Source organism: Centruroides vittatus, unplaced genomic scaffold (assembly GCF_030686945.1).
Source record: "Centruroides vittatus isolate TY-2023 unplaced genomic scaffold, ASM3068694v2 contig_7, whole genome shotgun sequence".
NCBI classification, from domain to species: Eukaryota; Metazoa; Arthropoda; class Arachnida; order Scorpiones; family Buthidae; genus Centruroides; species Centruroides vittatus.
This window is the reverse complement of record NW_027122442.1, coordinates 3,137,925-3,159,477: the sequence shown is the minus strand read 5'-3', so window position 1 is coordinate 3,159,477 and position 21,553 is coordinate 3,137,925. Positions and strand designations below refer to the sequence as shown.

Sequence of the window (21,553 nt, the reverse complement as noted above, 5' to 3'; positions counted from 1 at the left end):
GATAAAAAAATATTTACCTTTATGTGTCTTATACGCGTAATAGGAAATTTTACGAATTCAATTTCCATCGATCGTTTTCCATTCTATTACACGAAGATCGATCTAATCTTTCGAATTTGTCGTTAATCGAATGCCACGACATCGTTATTGTAAAAAGCGCAAACAGCGAAGGTGAAAGGGAAGGAAATAAAGTACACTGGACGAAAGACTTTAATGTAACTGCTTATTTTTATTGGTAATGTTTATATTTAATAATTTAGTAACAGGCAATAGATAAATTATAATTACCGGAAATTTTTCTAACAGAATTCGATCATATACACAATTTTCGTTCATCACAGAAACGTTTTTCCCGGACGAAACGTCTCGTTTCCGCAGGAAGTAAACGTTTTACGATATTTCGCCTTCGGAAACGCGGATCCCTTCCGTCTCGTTTCGCTTCGAGAGCGCAACGACGGTCGCTTTTTACAAATCTCGTTCGAAACGTAAAGGGGAAAAAAAAAGAGCGAGATTTCGGTCCGGAGGTCGCCCTAAGAAAACGAGATTTTTCGTTCGGATCGCCGAATAATAACTTCGAACACCATCGCTTTGCGCTGAGGCACGATCCTTTCTTCGGCGTAAAGCGCAAGTAAAAAATAGTAGAGTAATATCGATGATCGATTCGTCGTACCAGAGAATGCTAATACACCACGCACGCGTTACACGGAAGTGGGGGATCGTCCTGGGTGCGCGGTGGGACCTATGGTCGATGGAGCAGGTAAAAATGAAATTAGAGCGACGACCGAACTCGAAAGTCGCACGTACTGAACGCATTTCGACTCGAATCGGCGATCGCGAGCAATTTCGTGACGAACTTCGGCAAAATTCGTCGGAGCGAATTCAAACGCGAGTGCGATCGCGATAAACTATAAATTTTCTCGTACTAAATACAAAATATAGAACGCGAAGATCGAGAAAGCGAAAATACAAAAGCTATAAAACATTTTTACATAAATTGATCGAAAAATAATAATAAATGTATGTATGTATATATGTATGTATATAAACGAATGCGGTTCGTCTTCGACGTCTCGGAGCGAAACGTTCTTATATTCGAAAAACGGTTTGGAATTACTCTTAAATTCGTGCTAGTTTCTAAAAAAAAAAAAAAAATCAAAGTTTTGCCGACTTCTTAAATCATTCCTAAAAGTATTTCAAAATTTATAAAATTTAAAGACGACCGTTAGAAAATTCGATGGTTGGAAAGGAGAATTTTGATATTAAAATGTCACATCATACCACATGATTAGACTAAGTACTGTTCTGTCAGAACAAACGGTTAGCCGATATTTAAAAATTGAGAACGTCAGAAATACGTTGGTTAGTTATTATTAGCTCGTACGAGTCGGTTAAATGGAGGTAGACCGATGTTCTGAGTAAATAAAATACCGACTACCGTAGATAAGTAAAAATAAAAGTTGGTCCGTTTTGTAAATTTTCTAAAAAACTCGGAAGACCTTAGTTTTCATAGATAAAAAAACAGTAAAAGGAAGCGTCGAAAACGTTGATCGAGAGATTTAGTTATTAAAACGAGACAGTAAATAGTGAGATGCCTGGCAGTGACCACGATTTTTTTTCTTTTTTTGCGATAACGACTCGATTAAGATATATTTTGATTTTAGTCTATCCTCTAACACTTTCTCCATAATTTATATATATATATATATATATATATGTATATGTATATAATAGGACTGAAGGCAGAATTGGTAATTATTAGTTTTCTTACTCTACAGTATAAGCGTGCTATATAAATTACTCGAAGTGAACGAATTTTGTTACGGATGTGAAAATGCGCGTATTTATATCTAATCTACGACTCTAACGGAGGATGCGTTTCGTTCCCCGACCTCTCTCTTATTAAACGACGTAAATATTTTAGCGATAGACACCGATTTCTCGGATAAACTCTCAGAATGTGTTGCGTGAATGAAAACCATTTCTTGTCTTCGAGTCCGGCAAGAAGAAGCGAGCGATGACTGTACACTTTTTTTCGTATTTCGAATCTGTAAAAAAAAAAACCCAGTATATTAATAGTTGGAGAAATTAAAATATCACTTTTTCACAAGTGATATCAGAAATTCTAAATCATTTTTATATTTTTGGTCCGATTAAAACGAAGGCGATTATAGCGCACTTTCGTCGTTTTTTCTTATTTAAAAAAAATCTTAATGCTTTATACATTTATTTGACTTTCCGTGTTATTTTTAAAAAATGAAAAGAATTAAACTTTGAACGTATATCATCGGAATTAATCTCCATAAGAGTTACTTCAGTTAATGAAACAGTTCAGATAATTGTACTTAACTTGTAAGAGAATAAATCTAGTTCACAGCAATACAACGTTTAGATTTTTTACGCGTTTTTAGTCATTTACAGTAGAGAGTCGTTTATCCGAACGTTTTCCAGTCGGACTGTGTCGTGCTGAATCGAACTTTTTTGATACTAGATTTACTTCTAAAGTATATTTTTTTGTTTTTATATTTTTCAATATATTTATTTTGTTTGTACAAAATAAAGAAATAATTTTTAACGATACAATGGCCTCGATTATTATTATAAAAATTTTCGTTAGGCTTAAAATCGACGAAAATTCAACACGAAGCGACACGCAACGGAGAAAAATTTCAACATCGGATAGGTTAATATATTTTTTCGTACATAATCGGTTATCCGAACAAACCCAGTCCCCAATTGATTCGGATAAACGACTCTCTACTGTATTTTGAAAAATAACGAATTTTGAATTTTGATTCGGGCAGCAGAGTGAACCTCTGACGATTATGGCCATTAAGATTAAGATTAATAGATAAATAAGATTCTTATTTAATCTTTGTAAATATTTATTTTGTTAAAAGGTCAAGATCCAACACCTTCCCCTATATGGCATACGGATGGCAAACCTTTTAAGCCCACATGCCATATGGTAAGCATACTTAGCTTTAAAGATGTTTATGCATACTAAAGCTTTAGACTTTGAATAACGATAGTTAAAGAAATTAAATGAATATGCTTTAATTAGAAAAAAAATGTAAAAAAGCTGATTGATAAAAAAGGATGATTGGGTGGTAAACCAAAAGGATGATTGAAAAAGACAGATAATAAATCAAAATGATATGGTACATGCAAGATGATTTCTCCTTAAGTGCCACTTTGGGCATGCATGCCACAAGTTTGCCATCCCTGCTTTTAAGAACAAATAACTTTAAAATCTATATATTTATTATAAGAAGAAATTCTAAAAGCTGAAGAGAAACATACAATTTTGCTAATTGATAAAACATCAATTTCTTGTAATTATTACTTTTATTTTTATTACATTGTATTTGACAGAACGAAGCAGGGAGGCTACTTTTCTGCAACATAACATGGCATTCAAATAGCAATCTAAACATTAATTTGGAGGCAAGCAGCATAACAATTACAGGAGTGGCTCTAAACTACTGTGGTTTGGAAATGATGTTACACTTAACTTGTTCAATCTGAACAGCAAGTAAATGAGAACCTCATGATATCAGTTTAAAAAATATCTTGGCCTTTTGAGGAGGTTAGTATCAGTATAAATTAATATATCCTAATGACAAATATATTGTCAATTATGCATATCACATGTAATAACAATAATATGCTGGATTTTTTTAAAGTAGAATAAGTAATATCCAAATTCAGAATATAATAGCAGTGCAGGTAATGTTATTTATTGATCATCCTCCAATAAAATTAGCAGATATGTTGATAACATTCTTTTTGTTACAAGAGTACATTTGGAATACAAAAATTCATGTTTCCTATAGAAAACTTGAACAAAATGTGTCTAAAAGATCAAAAGTAATAATAAAATAGCAAAACAGAATTTATTTAGGACTCTAACGTCAAGTCAAGTAAAAATACATTATTTGGAAAGCAATATTTCTGAGCAGAAAAAAGTAACAATTGCTACAAAGTCCAGTCTCTAATTATAAATATTGATTTTTTTATTAAATTTAACCTCATTCAAGCATGTATCCCTATAAAAGAAAGTTATTAAATAACTTTCTTTTATAGGAATTTATGGTTTATACAGGGTATTTGGAAATTCCCATTACAAACTTCTAAGACTTGTAGAGGGGAGTAAGTATATAATATTTTGATTAGGAACCCATGTCTGGAAATATATTCCAGGTATTCTGGATGGTCATGTGATTGAGCCATACCTCCTTCCACTCAAGCTAACTGGTCCTGCATACTTGATCTTCCTACAAAATGTATTGGACCCGTTCTTGTAAGTTGTGCCACTGCATGTCCATCAGGAAATGTGGTTTCAGCATGATGTGCACCACCTCACTTCTCACGTGCAGTTCAGAGACATCTCAATAGACGATATGGTGAAAGATGGATAGGCCAAGGTGGTCCAACCACATGGCCACAGTGATCACCGGATTTAACTCCTATGGACTACTTCTTGTGGGGTTGTATGCAAAGTTTAATTTACGAGACTCCTGTAGAGACAGAGGAAGATCTGCTGGCACAAGTTATGGCCACTGCACTAGAAATTGAAGAGACACCAGGTGAGATGGAGAGTGTGTACCAGAACATGCTTCGTAGGTACAATGTCTGTAAGAACATTGGTGGTCGCCACATCAAACCACTGTTATAATGCATCAGTACTGTTCTGTACGTACAGTATGCTGGGTTCTTTTTTTGTTTTGGAATAATGAAAATACGTAAAGTTTAAGTGTTAATAAAAACAAATGTGCTTAACTTGATAAATGGATGTTTTGTTACGTTTCCTTTTCAAATAGTTACCTAATAATTGCACTGCATCATGGCTAATTCAAATTCCTCAAGCAGAAGTGGAAGAGTTAAACATCTGAATTAAAACCGTCATAGAACAGAAACGGTATGTTTCTAGACATGGGTTTCTAATCAAAATATTATGTACTCACTCACCTCTACAAGTCCTAGAAGTTTGTAACAGGAATTTCCAAACACCCTGTATACAAATAAAAACTACAAATATTAAGTAATTTTCCAAAGTGAATTTTTAATGTATTGTAATGAAAAATATTTTGAAAATATATAGTGTTTTTCAAAGTTTGTGTAATTCAAAATACTTTGTCTAAAAATTGTTACTTAAAACTGTTTGTGTGTATGCTTTGGATTACTAACTATACTTGATGCAAAAAGAGAACAAAAGAAACAAAAGTACGAAAAAGGAGGATTGAAGCGAAAAAATTTTATCATGAGGTCTTGACTATTGTTGTTATAATAATTTTTATTGTACTGTAGTGGCATTTTGAAAATAAATTATAGGATATTTTCCATTATAATCACTGTATTGAACAATTACCTACTTATTAATCATTATTTTGAATAATTTTTATACTTTGTAAAGGCTCTTAAAGGTGAAGATAATTATTTGATTCTGTTAGTAATGAAATGCATTTTTAATATACCTTTGTAACTTTATAGTACTTTAAAATAATTTTAATTATGGCTGAAACACAGTCAAATGACACTAGAAATAAATATTTTATAGTACGGTGTTCAACAACATTGATTTAGTAAGTAACTCGATGCTGTTAAAAATGTAATTTTTTTAACTTATTCAAAAAACTTTTTTTAGTATAGTCTGAGGAGGACTACAGAACTCTGTGTGGTCAAAACATACCGTAAGTCAAGAAAAATGAATAAAGTTACAAATTTCTATGGCTGACTAGTTGTAATTTCTTTTGGTTGGATGCTTCTTTATAAAACCAAGAATTTGAATTTTTGCCTTCTACAATATAATATTATAAGCATCTTTCATATCTTATCTTTCATATAAACATAAAATTAGAATTAAAATTAAAATTAATAGTGAAAGTGTATTATTTTGTGTATTTTAACACTGTTTTATTATTAAACTGATTGTAGTTTATAATATTTTCTCTTATACAACTTCTAGTAAGCTAATATTAAATGTAACTATTTAGTTTGATTATTATTTAGCATGATGTGCAAAGACATCACAACTACAGACTCAAATTTATCATTGATATCATTCCACAGTATTATCTTTTCTTATCTATCTACAAATCCTTATCTTTGTATTAAATCATTATCTTATTTATATTGGTTATGTATATGTATTCTTTTCAAGAACTTTTCAACATGTACACCACCCAGCTTATCTCACTTAAAAGCCAGGGAGATAAGCTTTAATTAATCTAGTGAAGTAATGCAGCAAAATAATGAGTAGAAATAAAAATACAAAAAGTCCTCACTTAATATCATTGATTCCTAGAAACTCAACATTAAGCAAAACAACATATGATGACAGGAATTTTACCATAGATTAAATGATATAAACAAGATCTAAGTTAATTAAGTTATTATTCTTATTGGATCATGTTTGCAACTTCCAGCATTTATCTCCCACCTCACAGAATCAATTTTACAGTTTATCAAGAAAATTCAATGTCAATAATTGCAATGATTACAAATGTGCTTTTATCTTTCCTCAACAAAATCACATTAAATGAAACAACATGATGTGAGGACTTGCTTACTCAAAATTGTAAAACTCTTATTCCATTTGCTACAGAAACAAAATAATTTTGTTCCATAGTGCAGAAAATTAATTTTACTGGTATACAAAAACAAACAGAAAACAAAATGGTTGTGACATCATAGATCAACATGGCAGACTACAAAATCACATACAAAACACAAATTGCTGTATTAGAAAGCTTTAAGATATTTAGCAAGACTTTTGAAAAAAGTGCATAAAGAGAATGTAATGTTATCACGACTAGCAAACAATTTGCTGTCAATCCATACTACTGTGTATCTTAAAATTATGATGTCATTCCAAAGCATCAATAGTAGTTGTTATTCAAATTTCTAACACTTCTCCCACACCGGGTTGTATAAACAAAAAAATTAAATACCTTCTAAAACCGATAACCGGTGCGAACTATTTTTCGAAATGGCGAACGTTTTCACTGCCCCTCCTGGGCTCTTCCTCAGGCCAATTCTGGATTTGATAATCGAACAGCATAAATAAATGGAACGTGTTCCGTAATTTAAACGATCGAGTACGTTGGGCAACCGCGTGCCGTTCCAAATATTTAAATTTCCTTTTTCTGGAAAAGGAATTGGCCTGAGGAAGAGCCCAGGAGGGGCAGTGAAAACGTTCGCCATTTCGAAAAATAGTTCGCACCGGTTATCGGTTTTAGAAGGTATTTAATTTTTTTCAAATTTCTATTTATTACAAAAGAAATATTCTATATTTTCAGAAAACAAAATGAACACACACAATTTTTTCATTTTCTAATTCCCATCACATTTTATGCAAGTGATAACTATGCTTTTTTCTATCATTTTTGTGCTTGGAAATAGTTTTTCTGTTTCTGTTATAGTTTTCATCTATTTTTCCATAGATGAGAACTAGGCTTTATTGTCAATGTACACATCAGTGATTTTTTGATATTAAATATAACAATTATGGTATTTTGTAGTTACATTACATTTTAATAAGTAAGAAGTTGGGCCAGAAAATTATATAAACTAATTACTCTAAAACAGATAGAGTTCATAACCATATAAGTAAAGAGATCAGTTCAACAACATAATTGTCTATTAGCAACAGAAACGTTAGAGTACTGGTTCATATGCGAATTAATTCATATACAATTTTTTGGAGAAGATAGAAATATGCCATACTTGCTAGAGTATATGATGCACTTCCCCCCCAAAAAAACTACTGTTGAAATGGGATGCATCTTATACATTGACAAATATATATATATAACACTTTCATTTAGGAAATGTATAGTTGTTATATTGTTGCTGTTGTTTGTATTTGAATATTCTTTGTTTTTGTAACTAAATACATTTTATCACCACCAACACTATATGAAAACTACCAGTACTTTATTTTTCAATAATATAGATTAGAAATGCATTAAGTTTTTTTTGAAAAATGCATTTGGAAAATGGGATGCATCTTATATACTCACATTATATGATAAGTGTGTTTGTTTACAAAGACAGATTGAATTAACGAAAAACAAAATATTCTTAATACTGCTTAGCATATCCCCTCAAAAGAAGAGAGATACAGAAAGAATGAAAATTTGAATTTTTATAAACTCTTAGTTAAATAAATACAGTAGAGACTCGTTAATCGGAACGATTTTCAGTCAGACTGTGTCGTGCTGAATCGAACGTTTTTGATACTAAATTTACTTCTAAAGTATAATTTTCATGTTTTTATATTCTTCAATATATTTATTTTGTTTGTACAAAATGCAGAAATAATTTTTAACGATACAATAGCCTCGATTATTAGTATAAAAATTTTCGTTAGACTTAAAATCAACGAAAATTCAACACGAAGCGACACGCAACAGAGAAAAATTCAACACGAAGCGACACGCAACAGAGAAAAATTTGAACGTCGGACAGGTTAATATATTTATTCGTACATAATCAGTAATCAGAACAAATCACTAATCTGAACAACTCCAGTCCCCAATTGATTCCGATTTTCGGTTCTCTACTGTATTTCATTTTTTAGATTGATAACTTGGATATCAAATTAATTACACAATTACAAATTTGTGCCAACAAGCAAACCTTGATATTAAAATAAACCTGTTTTTTATTTTTAAAATAATTTTTAAAAACTACACTAAAAATAAATACAGAAGCATATCAAAACTTACCTAATTTTTTACATCCACAACTGGAATTTGAACACTAACTGGTAGAGCATATTCATAACCTCCTTTAGAAGCCATTTGATTTTGTAATGTATCTAACTGAAATTTATAATAAAATATTTCAATAATATTGTCAATAATAAATGTAAACAACAATAATAATTTGTAAATAAAGAATTTGATGATATTACATATGTATTTAATAAAAATTGTTGACTTATGGATGAAATGAAACAACTAACAGATAGATAGGAAAAAGTAACAAATACAATATTGTCTTATTTTATGTGGAAGATGTAATCTGAAGACTGCATAATTCAAAACTGGACTTCTCACAGGAATAGATGTGAAGTTGGAGATGCATTCTCATAAATCTACAAACATTGCAGTGAATTTTTGCTCTTAAACATAATTTTATTAATGTCACTTCAATTTTTAATAACACTAACATATTAGCTTCATAATCAATATCTGACAAGACTGAAGGCATTGACAATGCAACATATTCCAACTTGCAATATATTATCCTTACATCATCATTCAATGTTGGGTTTAGTTTTAGAGTTAATTTACATATTTGATGTTCAGATCCCAAATGGGTTCCAAACATCAAGTTCTTATAAATTCTTGTAATTAATGTAAAACCATAGTTCAATTTACTTATTTTTATTATTTTTGTCTTTAGAAAGACATGGTAAAATCATAAGATTTTAAAACAGACAGATGAAGTGAAAAATTGGCTATTCTTCTGACAGGAGTGTCACAAATTTAGAATTGGTAGTTTTGAAATTTTCTTGAAGCTTTAGAATCCTTATTTTCCTTATCTGTTTCTGTGTGAAATTGAATTTATGATAAAGTAATTTGAATTTGTGCCAAAAAGAACAGTGTGTATGCAGAACCGTATATGCATTTTCAAGAATTTTAAAATTAAATAAATACATTTTCTTCTGCTGTTATTAAAGAAGATATACTTTTGTTTCTCTTACTTTCTTTTGATAAGCTTTTATATATATGTCATGGATTAAGTGATTAATATGGGCATTATTCATAATATTTAACAGAATGTACTCAGCAAATAATTAGATTATCAAAACACCCCTTATGTTGCCTAAACCTAATTATTCATAATGACTGGGCATTATGAATACTGCCTGTACAAACACCCGTACAGTAATGCCTAGACAAACAAAACTGGGCACTGTAATAAATTTCAGGTTTTTTTAATCATAATTTATCAGAGTGATCGATCACTATGAATACCGCTATCATCTGGACAGGCAAAATGATGATAATATCTTGAGGAGTGATCATCTGATATATGGTAGCTAATCAGCACTTGCATCTTGCATCTGACTTGTGCATGAGTATTGCATTTAGTATCAAATTTTAAATTCATACCAGTAGTTATCTTGTGCAACATTTTAGTTTTACTTTCACATCTTAAAATAGTGTTTTCTTCTTTTAAGATTGTGGAGCAATCATTAAGTGATATGAATAATTGTTTCAACAACTGATTACATGAGTTAATAGCAGCCAAAGGTCAAAACAGTCAAATTTTTACAAAATCAGCATATTTGACAATGTTACAAAAACTGAGAGTCAAAAAATCAAAATAACCAGAAGAATATCAGCATTTACATAGATGTGATGCTGTATCTATCATAGAAATATAAAAATTAATTGTGCCTGTAAAAGATATTTCAGATATTGCATGATCACCATATTACTATTGACCATGGTGACAGAAACTGTATGGGAAAGAATTAAATAGAAAATATAAAAATATTACAAGGGATAAGAAATACTTGAACTTATATGAAATCTGTTAGAAAAAAATAGAATGTTCCCTAAGAAAGGCTTGGTTGTTAAACCAATTTTTCACAATATTTCACAAACTTTAAAGTTTATGAAATAAATATCGATGAATTTTGCCAAGTGTCTTTAAATTCACCAAGTTGTGACATCAAACAAAACAAGAAATAGAAGACACGGTTTAAAAAAACTAATAATCCTCAAACTTTATTACTTACAGGCCAAAAAGTAAACAAATTGAAATTACAGATCATTCTGACTTGAGAAATATCCTGTTATTGAACTATGCTGTTTAGCATGACTGTTGTGTTCATTTTAAAATATGCATTATATATTGCAATGGATACTTGTGCTGAAAGTAGTGAGTCAGTGATATATTAGATTCATATTAGAGTTGTAAATTTACCAAATTTTTTTATTAGCAATAAAACAGTAAATTTTAAAAATGTTACTGGTTATTGGTAAATTTTAAATATTAACTCCAAATGCAAAAATTAGTGCAACAGTGATTGTTTAATTGTATCAATGTGTCGACACCCAAATAATGTTTAGTGCTGTATAAACAATTGAATTCCCTTTCTTCCATTTTGAAAAGCAAAAATTTTGTCACCTGAAATAAGAGCATACATAATTTTTAGCTGACATGATTAAAAAGTGGCCAGAGCAAATACTCACATTCAAATAAATGAATTTCATTTTTGTCGACTAAAACATTAATCAACTGAAATCACTATTGCATTCTAGATGTTACAGAATAAGAAACAAATTACCAAACTATCCAGCATAGTGCTGAAACATGATACCTTTAAAATTGTAAAAAACTGTAAAGTGTAAATAAATAATTATTTGGCTTCAAAAAATTATTGTGTCTATTTTTACTGAATTTACCAATAAAAAATATCAAATTACCAGTACATTTATCAATGCATTTTTTACCTGATTACCAATAAAGCAATCTTTAATCTATAATCAACAAATGTTTGTTGCAAAGAAGACAGTTAATTTTATCTCCCTTTACAACCTTTCCATCTAAATCTGACATATGTTCACTCCAAAATGTTCACTCAGTTTACCACTTATATACTTCACAGTACAGTAGACTCTCGTGTAATGCGAGGGATACGTTCCACATTGTAGGAAATCAATTTATGCAAATTTAGGAGTCTGTAAATTGTAACGGTCAAAATATGCCCCTTCTGAGTTCACACACTTACAGCAATGCTTTCTATTGGAAGCATTTTCAAAGCATTTATTGGAATCTCCATCAAGCACTTCATCACATTAATCTTGATCCCTTCTGCATCCTAAAATCACTTTCCTTTGAGTGGCATCTTGAGTTTCAGAAAGAGCGAAAAGTCAGCTAGGGACATGTCTGGGAAGTAAGGAGCAATATTGTGGAGTCAGTAATACTCTTTCAACTGAACAGCAACTCCAACTATGAATTTTAGAATTGATAAAATGTGAAGCCACTCAAAAAGCAAATGATTTTTTCAGTGTGTGAGTGTATTGACTAATTAGTTTTAGTGGCACACAACATGAAGCAATCTGCAATTGGGAAATGTACCTTTCAGGAGGTCTTTTAAGGGAAACTTGCTTCTATTCAGATGTTATCGACATGAAGAAAACCCAACAAACTTCACAATGCAGCAGTCAACCCAAGCGCAAACCTGAACCAACCTTCACTGTTAAGGGATTAAATCCGCTTAGCCACTGGTGCAGTATGGGTGTAGGATGAAGAACAACACAGTGAAGGATTCTATGTGAAAAATTTGTTGCAGCAGTCTCAACTGAGATTCAATCCTGGATCCTTCACAGCAATAGTCTGGAACTCTACCACTTACTTATTTGGCCAGCTTTCAGTGTGAGAGAAAAACAAAAAATGCCTTTGAAACTGGTTCTCAAAAGCTTCACTATGTTACTAAAGCAAGAACACAGTGTAGAGACAATAATAAAAGCTTATGGTAACACTTCAAAGCACCTAGCTTATCTTTTCCAAAGAGAAACTCCTAAGAATAAATTTGACTTTCATTTCAGGTTCCATAACTTTTACTTGGCACAATATTTTTTTCATCTCAGATGTTTTTTTTGGATACCAATTGTGTTTTGACTAATTTGATTAAATAACTTTTTCACTGCCTTTCTTTAGGTTCCAAGTTATTTATGACTATTTATTATTGCATCTATAACATAAATTGAACTAACAACAGTCAACAGAAAAATGATGAAAAAATAAAACCAAGATCAGAATCTAATTGCAACAAACTAAAAGACAGGGAGAAAATTGAAAAATGTAATTAATAGGATTATTCTAGATTATTGTTCATTGATTTAAGTTCTTGGGGCACAATTGTATGCATCAGTTTGAGATGACTGATTTCCCCAAATTTCATATTTTAAAATTCTATAAGTATATCAAATATTGCAAAGCCCGATATGTATGTAGAAACATAACCAAATGATCGCCTTAAATAATCAGGCTATAACTCTGCTAATTGACGAGACTATGTCTTGTCTCTAAAATTGCACCACCGTCAACGACTGCACACCTTAGAGGTATGGAGTACATGTCAGGAGTTGCCCAAATCATGCACACACAAAATAAACCAGACTTGTAGATAGTCAGGGGACAAAGAACTGCGTCAAAAGAAAATATAAAATGCTCAGACTGTCTACAAACAGACGCGAGTGTGAGATTTGTACATGCATTGCTTGCACTCTCCAAGACATAGTCTTGTCCCAAAAATGGCTTTGCCATTTTACTTGTTTAATTATTAATACTAAGTAATTTTCTACTAGAGGTAGACATTAGACACCATCTCTTAACTAAATTAATAACTACAATTTTAATAATTTAGTAAATGATTCTGTATTATTTATAAGCCTTATAAAATCGGAATAAATTTAGCCATGAAAATAAAACTGTTATATGACTTTCAAAATATCAGTAGTAAAAAAACATTCATCAATTAAGTAGAATGCATTTGTTATAAAAATTTTACATATTTATTCATATTGTCATCTTCATACTTTAACATTGATCAGGAATGCAGAGATGTCTGGCATCTATCAAAACAATTGTCACAAAAGGCTATCATCAGACTGGAAAAATCAAAAAGTTTAATATAAAGTTTATTTCAGAACACAATATTTTCCCTTAATCTTTACAGAATAAGATCTGGATATGATGAAAATAATAACATTCTAGAAGTCATTTAAGACCACCAGACAATGATAAAACATGGTTCCATAGTTGAACATTCTGATAATCTTCAAAATTTGAGTTTTTCCCTTTTTTTGTTATTTAGGAGCATAAGTTTTGCGATTCAAGTAATCATTACGTCAAGTTCAACCAATAATAATAATAATAATAATAATAATAATAATCGTCAATTTTGGAAAACAGTAAAAACTGAAACTGAACCGAAAACCATAACAATGATAAAGAGAAACAGAAAAAATGATAAGAAAACAAAGGAAGATCGTGAATTATTTCTATAATGGATTGCGCAGTTAATAACTCAGTTATTTTCATTTTCATTCTTTTCCAACATTACTATTATGTACAGTACACTTGATGTAAGTACATTAGTAATAAATTAACATCAATAGATTATAGATTAATTGCCAGAATCAAGCTTTCAAATTGCTAAAATAATTTTCATTCATCATAAGTTTACTGCAACTTTTTATTTTTCCCAATAATCCACATATACTTGTCATCAGAGGCACTTATATGATGATGGTATTTCAATTATTTTTATTTTATTTTATTTTATTAATATTCAATATTATTATTATGTTATTAATTAATTATTTTAATTAATTCATTTCATTTACCTTTTCAACAATTATCTGGGACTTTTTATCACTTTTCACTAAAAAATTAACAATTTATTTTCATAATGCATCATTAACTAATGAAAATTACATCACAAATAATATAACCTTTTAAATCCAGTATAAACTATATTCATTAGCCTAACTAACATTTTCAAGATAGATATATAGTCCTTCAGGTTTAAACTTAAAAATCAAACAAAAGAACTCTGTTTGATTTTGAGTTGTATGCGTTTTTCTTATTTGAAATAATATACAGTATATAACTTATTTCCTCAATTTTAATTTTTTATTTGGTTATTTTAAACATACAGGGTTTTTTTTAAACTCAAAACCTTGAAGATGAGTGGATAAAAATTGAAAAAATTCCTTAATTACTCATCTATTTTCCAAACTATCAAAACCATTTTTGACTATATTTATAGGTTACGGCTACATTTGAAATAAACTAAACCACTGTTTTCATAGTTAACCCAATTAAGTATCTTTCAATTCGGTTATTATGTTCTCATTCGTGTCTGTTTCAATGTCATTATCAGAATCAAAATCTTGACTACCATCTTGTAGTATCACCATCTCCAATTCGAGCTTTCCTATTATCCTTCAGCTGATAATATTTCAACTTATGGACTCAATCATGTCTTATCTATGCTCAATATTTGACAATATTTATAATTTTACTTGCAAAAATTTTCCCGTCAATCTTGGAGAATACATAGTGCTGTCTGACTCTTAAACAATTTGATGGGATAGAATTTTAATTAAAATCATTACCTATCTCTCTAAACTACATTAACCTATATAGTGCAGTACATCAATGTGTTTCCCAACTTTTCAACCTGGAGTTTATTTGAATCCTGGATTTAATTGAGAAAATATAGTATATTATCTAAATTAACTTTCACTTAAGAATAAATATTTTACAATTATTATCCTTGTCTCATTTCAAACATATTGGTTATTTTAATAAATAATTATTGCAACATTGTCACAATGCCAGGCTGCAATTTTTAATCATATTTTTCATTTATTTAATTATATATGCTCTCTACCTTAAATAAGTAGTGGCTTGCCCCCATACATCATACTTTTCCTTTAACAATAGAGTTGTGCTGGTCATCTGTAACAGTGTTTCTCAAACTTTTTGGACCGTGACCCCCCTCTGCACTTAAAAATTTCAAAAGACCCCCGAAGAATAAGTATGTGTCGAAAAACATCCCGGAGGGAGGGGGTTAGACTCGTATTTAAATATTTATATTATTTTTATTATTTATATGTTCAATTTATTTAAGTAAAAATTATTTTATATATTTTTTATTTCTATTATTTCTAAACATGAATCCATAGTAAATTTATAAAATATTTGAAAAAAATTGATCTGGCATCAACTTTTCAGCGACCCCCCAAATATTTTTCACGACCTCCTTGGGGGTTGCGACCCCCACTTTGAGAATCACTGATCTGTAAGGCGTGCACTTTTCAAAGCCAACATATGGCACTAGTATCAGGCTTATTAATACGTAGCTTCCTGTTTCGTCTGTCTGTCCTACTGTGTTTAAGTTGCTTAAAATTACTTTTTACTTATTTAGATATTATTCCAGTTTAATTGTTGTGAACCTCAGTGTAATGCTGATAATAAAAAATTACCAAGTTTGAAATTCACAAATTTCCAAATGACCCAATAAGAAAACAAGAATGAGAAGCAAAGATAAAAACTCGAAAGGAAATCAATGAATACACTCAGATCAGTATCAGAGATTTTGATAAAAATGATTATGAAGTTACTAGTATGCACAAGCTTATAGGACGCTTTCTAATTTATGTTTTATGAAGTATAAGTAGAATGACTTTTATTTAATAAAAACTGTACGATGTACACTTACTTGGTAGTGCTTTTTCACAAGTTAGGTTTGACTACACACACAGTAAATACATAGCCTATGTCTAAAACTGCAAAAGTTCTTGTCAATATTCTAGTTGAACATACTGACTACCAACAGTATATTTTTTCTTGTTATTAACTACTCTTTGTAGCCTATCAATACCTCAACCTTAGTATAATGCATTTTTTATAAAAAATTTTTATTGCATTTCTTAATAATGCTCTTTTTATAATTACATACAGTATTATTTATTAATTATGCTACATGTTGCCTACATATAGGACAAGAGCAATATCAGAAACAAAAGCCAAAACTGTAAAAGCATCATTGTAATACTTTAAGCTTGTGTACCTTTCTAAACGTTCTGCCTTTGTTTTTGTTGCCTTGCCACAGGTGTCATGAGATAATTACCAAAAAGAGACTAGTAAGATAAATAACAATACATTATATATATTACAAAATAAAGTTTTTATGTCCTCAAGAAAACCTTTGATTGCTTGCCTATGACATATCTAATTGCCTTCTCCACAGATGCAATGTCACAAATATACTGTATTTACAACTTTGTCAATATCAATATACAATATAAAATCAATATATTTAGAACTCCTCTCTGTGTTTTTGCTATCCAGTTCTTCCATAGAAATATCTCGCCTTTGAGAAGCTCAGGACTAGATGAGTCATCACAATACATGTCAATAGTCTTAAAAAGTAAACAAAATACAATTTATGGGGATACTATAGATTACCACCTATGGAATTTCGGAACTTTGAGTATATTTCTGAACTCAGGGGACTGAGATGAGTTCAACAATACCCTAGTTTTGGACCAGAGACAAAAATAAGAAATTAATTAATAACTTGAAACCGTGTTGCACTTGATTCTTGTTGACTGTGTAGTCAACAAGAATCAAGTACAACACAGTTTCAAGTCATTAATCAAGTTATTGAAATAGAAATGGCTGGCTTCAATCCTGGAAAATCATAAATCCAGTCAAAAGAACATGACCTATGTAGAGAAGATACAAAGTGAGATCACTAAGACTTGTAAAGACTTTAAAAAGACTAAGACTTTAAAAATAAGAATGTTATCATACTTTTTTTCTGGCAAACACGTGATGATTGGGAGTCGCATTGCTCTCTCTGCTAAGCCTATCGCGTGTTTAACAGGCAGTCCGGCAAGTCGGCCATATATACCTTCAACAGAGGCAAATGTTGATCCATGAGCACACTGATCATCTGCAGTTAGAGTTAAGTCCTCTTCGCACACCCTCACGCTCATCAACCTCGGGGCCTATGGCCCCTCAGCTGCCGACACGCTCGCTATCATTCGTGGTTGGCTAGTACTATGCGCCACTATCGCAGCTTGTCTAACAAACCTAACCTATCCCTCTGGAAGATGACCACCACTGCTAAGCAGTGGAAAAATCTGAAATGGTGTAGAATGCACTGTGAAAGGCAAGAAATTGTAAATATGATAACTTTGTCTCCGGTCCAAAAGTAGGGTACCGTTGAACTCGTCTCGGTCCCGAGTTCAAATATATACTCAAAGTCCCGAAATTCCATAGGCGGTAATCTATAGTACAGCCCAATTTACATTACAATTTTAAAGTTTCATTATTTCAGTACAAAAGAACCTTACAAACATCTCAATGGTCCTCTCAAGGAAGCAGTTGCAATTTTTAGAAATTTAATTTTTATCAAATAGCTTGAAAATATCGCATTTATACATTATCTTACAAATTACATAATACTGTAAACAATTTATTATTATATTATACGTATGTATTGGAAACCTTCTAACCTATGCCAGGATCACCATTCATCGTGTTATTAATCAACGTTTTATACAATAAAAACAAAATTCAAACTTTAAAAATATCTTTTTTTTTTTTTTTTCTGGTCGTTAAATAGCATAAACATCAATCGGACTCAACGAAATGACGTATTATAACCCTATACGGCGATAAGAAGGTGGTCACCAAACCCATTAGACCCCTACTGACAATGGACATGTCTTGACCTTTAATTCTTTTAATTTCTTTCTTACTTCAGCAACTGCTACATTCTTTAAATCCAGATCAAAACTTCCGCTTACTTTCCACTATTTTACGCGCTACCGAAAGTTAAGTATACATCAAGCTGACACTAGCGCCACCAGTGACGAGATGTAAACCGTGCACGCCCCATTAACTGCTTTCAGAACTTCCCCCTGAAGGGGTAGTTTTGAATCGAATTAACATGACATCGGACGTTCGTATATAATTAATCGGGGCTTCCAGCCCTAAGGTTTCCATATCTGGTCTCGGATTTCATCTAACTCCATTCTCGAGACTAAGGAAGGACTGACAGTGGAAATTTATAAATCTACAATTTTTTTCAAATTGCAGCGCAATAAATGTTTTGTCTCCTTGTCGTCACCATTAACTTTTTGGAAGGGTTTATTATACTCTCTTCTTTCCGAATTGGCATCTTTATAAGTTGTTTAACCTGAAAGCACGACGAATGTTTTGGTACATGCACCGTAAATAAACAAACATTCTTATTTACGATATTACGTAACCGAATAACACAGATATTTTTGCAAAGTGGAAACCTGAAAATACTTTCTTTTATATCTTACATGCGAAAAAAACTACAATTAAAACGAATATAAATTTTGCGAAAATATTTTTTAAAAATTACCTACTTCCGTTTTACTAATTATGGTTAAAAATTAAACGATAGTTAAAAAGTAGAGAAAATACTTAAAAAACGATACTTTACTTACGTGAATATTCATATCTCCTGAACCCACGTGACCCGTGTGTCGAAAATTTGTGGGACTTCCTATCATTGAACGGTCTATTCGATGCCGCCTCTTCTACAATATAATAAACGTATCTTAAATAAACGTGATTAATTGGAAAATACGTTTTATTCCTTTCGAGAAAAATAAAAGAAGTAATGCCGTTCTAACGTACAGTATTAGTATAATCGACCCGAGCTGACTAATTCACGTTTATTTAACCGAACTTCTTTTGTGAAATTTTCGAAAATTAATTTTTCCCTCCCCTTTTTAGAAAAGAATGAAACGGAAAAAGTTGTTTTAAAGATCGTCGCGACGATGGATAGGAAAGAGAGAATCAATCTTACGGGAGGAGGCTGTTCGGTGACGCAACAGGTGAAACACTGGATCCAGATCTCGCTCATTCTTCCGACCTCGCGGCCTCTCCGGGGACTCCGACCTTCGGCCAGATTAGTCCGGTTGCCACGCTTTTTCGATCACCGCCTGAAATGAGAAAAACTTCCCCGTCAATCGTTTCCTACATAAATCATTAATTCCGTTACCGTTCTAATATTTGTTTCCTTTATTTCGATAACGTCATAGAAGGAAGACGACGCACATTCAATTGAGATTATGAGTAAGTCGGCCAAAAGTCAAATTTTCGAAACGATTAAATTTCATATAGACAAAATTCTCGTACTAAAGCATTACTGCATTACGAGTTACCTATATTTCTGTACATAGGAACACATCTAATGATTCTATTACAGCTTAATTAAAGGAAATGGCTTTATTACAGATGCACATAAAAAGATGAACACAAAAATTTGTGCCGTAATGTGGTAATACTTTAATATGAGAATTTTCTTTATATTTATGGAATTTATATTAAAATATAAATCGCGAAATAAATGATATAAAAATGAAAACTAAAAAATAAGTCCTCGAGGTGTGGAAACACTGCCACACAATAGCGAGGTTGAGGCGGAAGTTTTCAACGCGAAAACGTGTACCTAAACTCTTCTCTAACCTTTGTATCCGGTACTTCCTTTACTGTCCAAAAACAAACGTTTTCGGCCTCACTCGAGGTCTGCTTCAGGTTAATCGAACAAAAGAACGAACGAGAACTAGCTTGGCAGTTCTCGTTCGTTCTTTTGTTTCGAACGAGTGAGGCCGAAAACGTTTGTTTTTGGACAGTAAAGGAAGTACCGGATACAAAAATTAGAAAAGAGTTTAGGGATTAAATAAACCGGTAGTCAGACTAGTAGACTGGGTAGAAAACGTGTACGTCGGACGTTCAGCGCCGCTTTCCTGTAAGCCTAGAAGTTTGACAATGGTGTTTGGAATGTCGAGCGTGATTCCACCGACTTTCCAAACGCCATTGTCAAACTTCTAGGCTTACAGGAAAGCTGCGCTGAACGTCCGACGTACACGTTTTCGCGTTGAAAACTTCGGCCTCAACCTTTCTAATATATTCTATAAATAATAATAGTATAAAAATTGAAACCACGTCTTTTCACTAGATGTAATTGTTGAAATTAAAACTTCATCAGACTAGGATTTGAATTTGATACACACTTCAGCTGGAACTAGCTTGGAAATGTAACAAAAATAACCACAAAAAGTTAATAATAATAAAAGATATAGCTTCTAAAATGAAAATTCTAATTTAAATATTTTGAAATAAGTTTCAAAGCTACTGTATTTAAAAATCGTCATCTACTTACATACAGGAATCGAGTCCGTGTCAAATAATTACTATTTATTAACTACTCGGGCACGCAATTTTATGATGGAAACAAACCTCAATCGAAATTATATCCGAGATCTAAGGCAATTATTCTCATTTTGATAGTTTTGGAGAAATACGTAATATCGATTGCCAATTATATATACTGGTGATGAACAAATCCCTTAGAGTTCCATACAGTGAATCGTGACTAGATGGCGTTTCGAAAATTCGACCTTTGGCCAACTTTTTTATAGCCGTACTCCACTGCTCGACGGCTGGTTCATCTCCCCCATTTATTTATAATTCTCCGTACCTAACCGCGTGCAAGAATCGCCTATCGGATGGAGAAAGACTGCCGGAAATAGTGAAAGCGAAAGTGTTTCTGCTAGGAATAGGATCGGAGGCGGACCCTCTCTTCTCCGATCAGATTCCCGGAAGACATCTTCCTCCTTTCTTATCGCTTTAATGGAAGGGTGACGAAGGGTCGTCTCTTTCTCTCTTCTAACGTTAATAATTGTTATTGGTTGTTATTTCATTTTCGAAATACTCATCCAAGGTCACTTTCTAATCGTAAAGTATGTTTTTTGTTTTTACTTTCTTCTCAGAATGATATTGTGGTGAAATCGATGAACGTAAGTACACACATGTCGAAGATTTAAATCGAGTATAGCACGAGACTAATTATGGAGAATTGTCATTTTTAATATTTAGCCTATTCTAATAATGTCGAAAACAAGCAGATCAAATAGCAACTAGTCTGCTTGCAATATTATTATAATTATTATTTTCTCGTTTA

At 31.6% G+C, this 21,553-nt stretch overlaps 1 protein-coding gene and 1 long non-coding RNA gene across 2 annotated transcripts in view; one reads left to right on the top strand and one right to left on the bottom strand.

The window, feature by feature from the left end:
- The window catches only part of LOC136980510 (uncharacterized), a 31,907-nt gene extending 12,311 nt beyond the window's left edge, over positions 1-19,596 (top strand). Inside the window, exon 2 of the long non-coding RNA XR_010881567.1 lies at positions 19,321-19,596. This is a non-coding gene — a long non-coding RNA (uncharacterized lncRNA). The remainder of the gene's footprint in view (positions 1-19,320) is intronic.
- LOC136980506 (CDC42 small effector protein 2-like) lies at positions 210-19,529 on the bottom strand. The gene is made up of 4 exons (XM_067276646.1): positions 19,394-19,529; positions 19,029-19,121; positions 8,730-8,825; positions 210-2,045 (listed from the first exon to the last, which is right to left on the bottom strand). Exons 1-3 carry the CDS (start codon positions 19,448-19,450, stop codon positions 8,730-8,732), a joined length of 246 nt encoding a protein of 81 aa, XP_067132747.1. The 5' UTR covers positions 19,451-19,529; the 3' UTR covers positions 210-2,045.
- Positions 19,597-21,553: the final 1,957 nt, after the last annotated feature.

Coding starts and splice junctions, on each gene's coding strand:
- LOC136980506 (XM_067276646.1), bottom strand. CDS start 19,450: ATGAGCGAGATCTGGATCCAGTGTTTCACCTGTTGCGTCACCGAACAG. Junction 19,122..19,393: donor TCACCGAACAGCCTCCTCCC/GTAAGATTGATT, acceptor ATTATATTGTAG/AAGAGGCGGCATCGAATAGA. Junction 8,826..19,028: donor CAGGAGATATGAATATTCAC/GTAAGTAAAGTA, acceptor TATAAATTTCAG/TTAGATACATTACAAAATCA.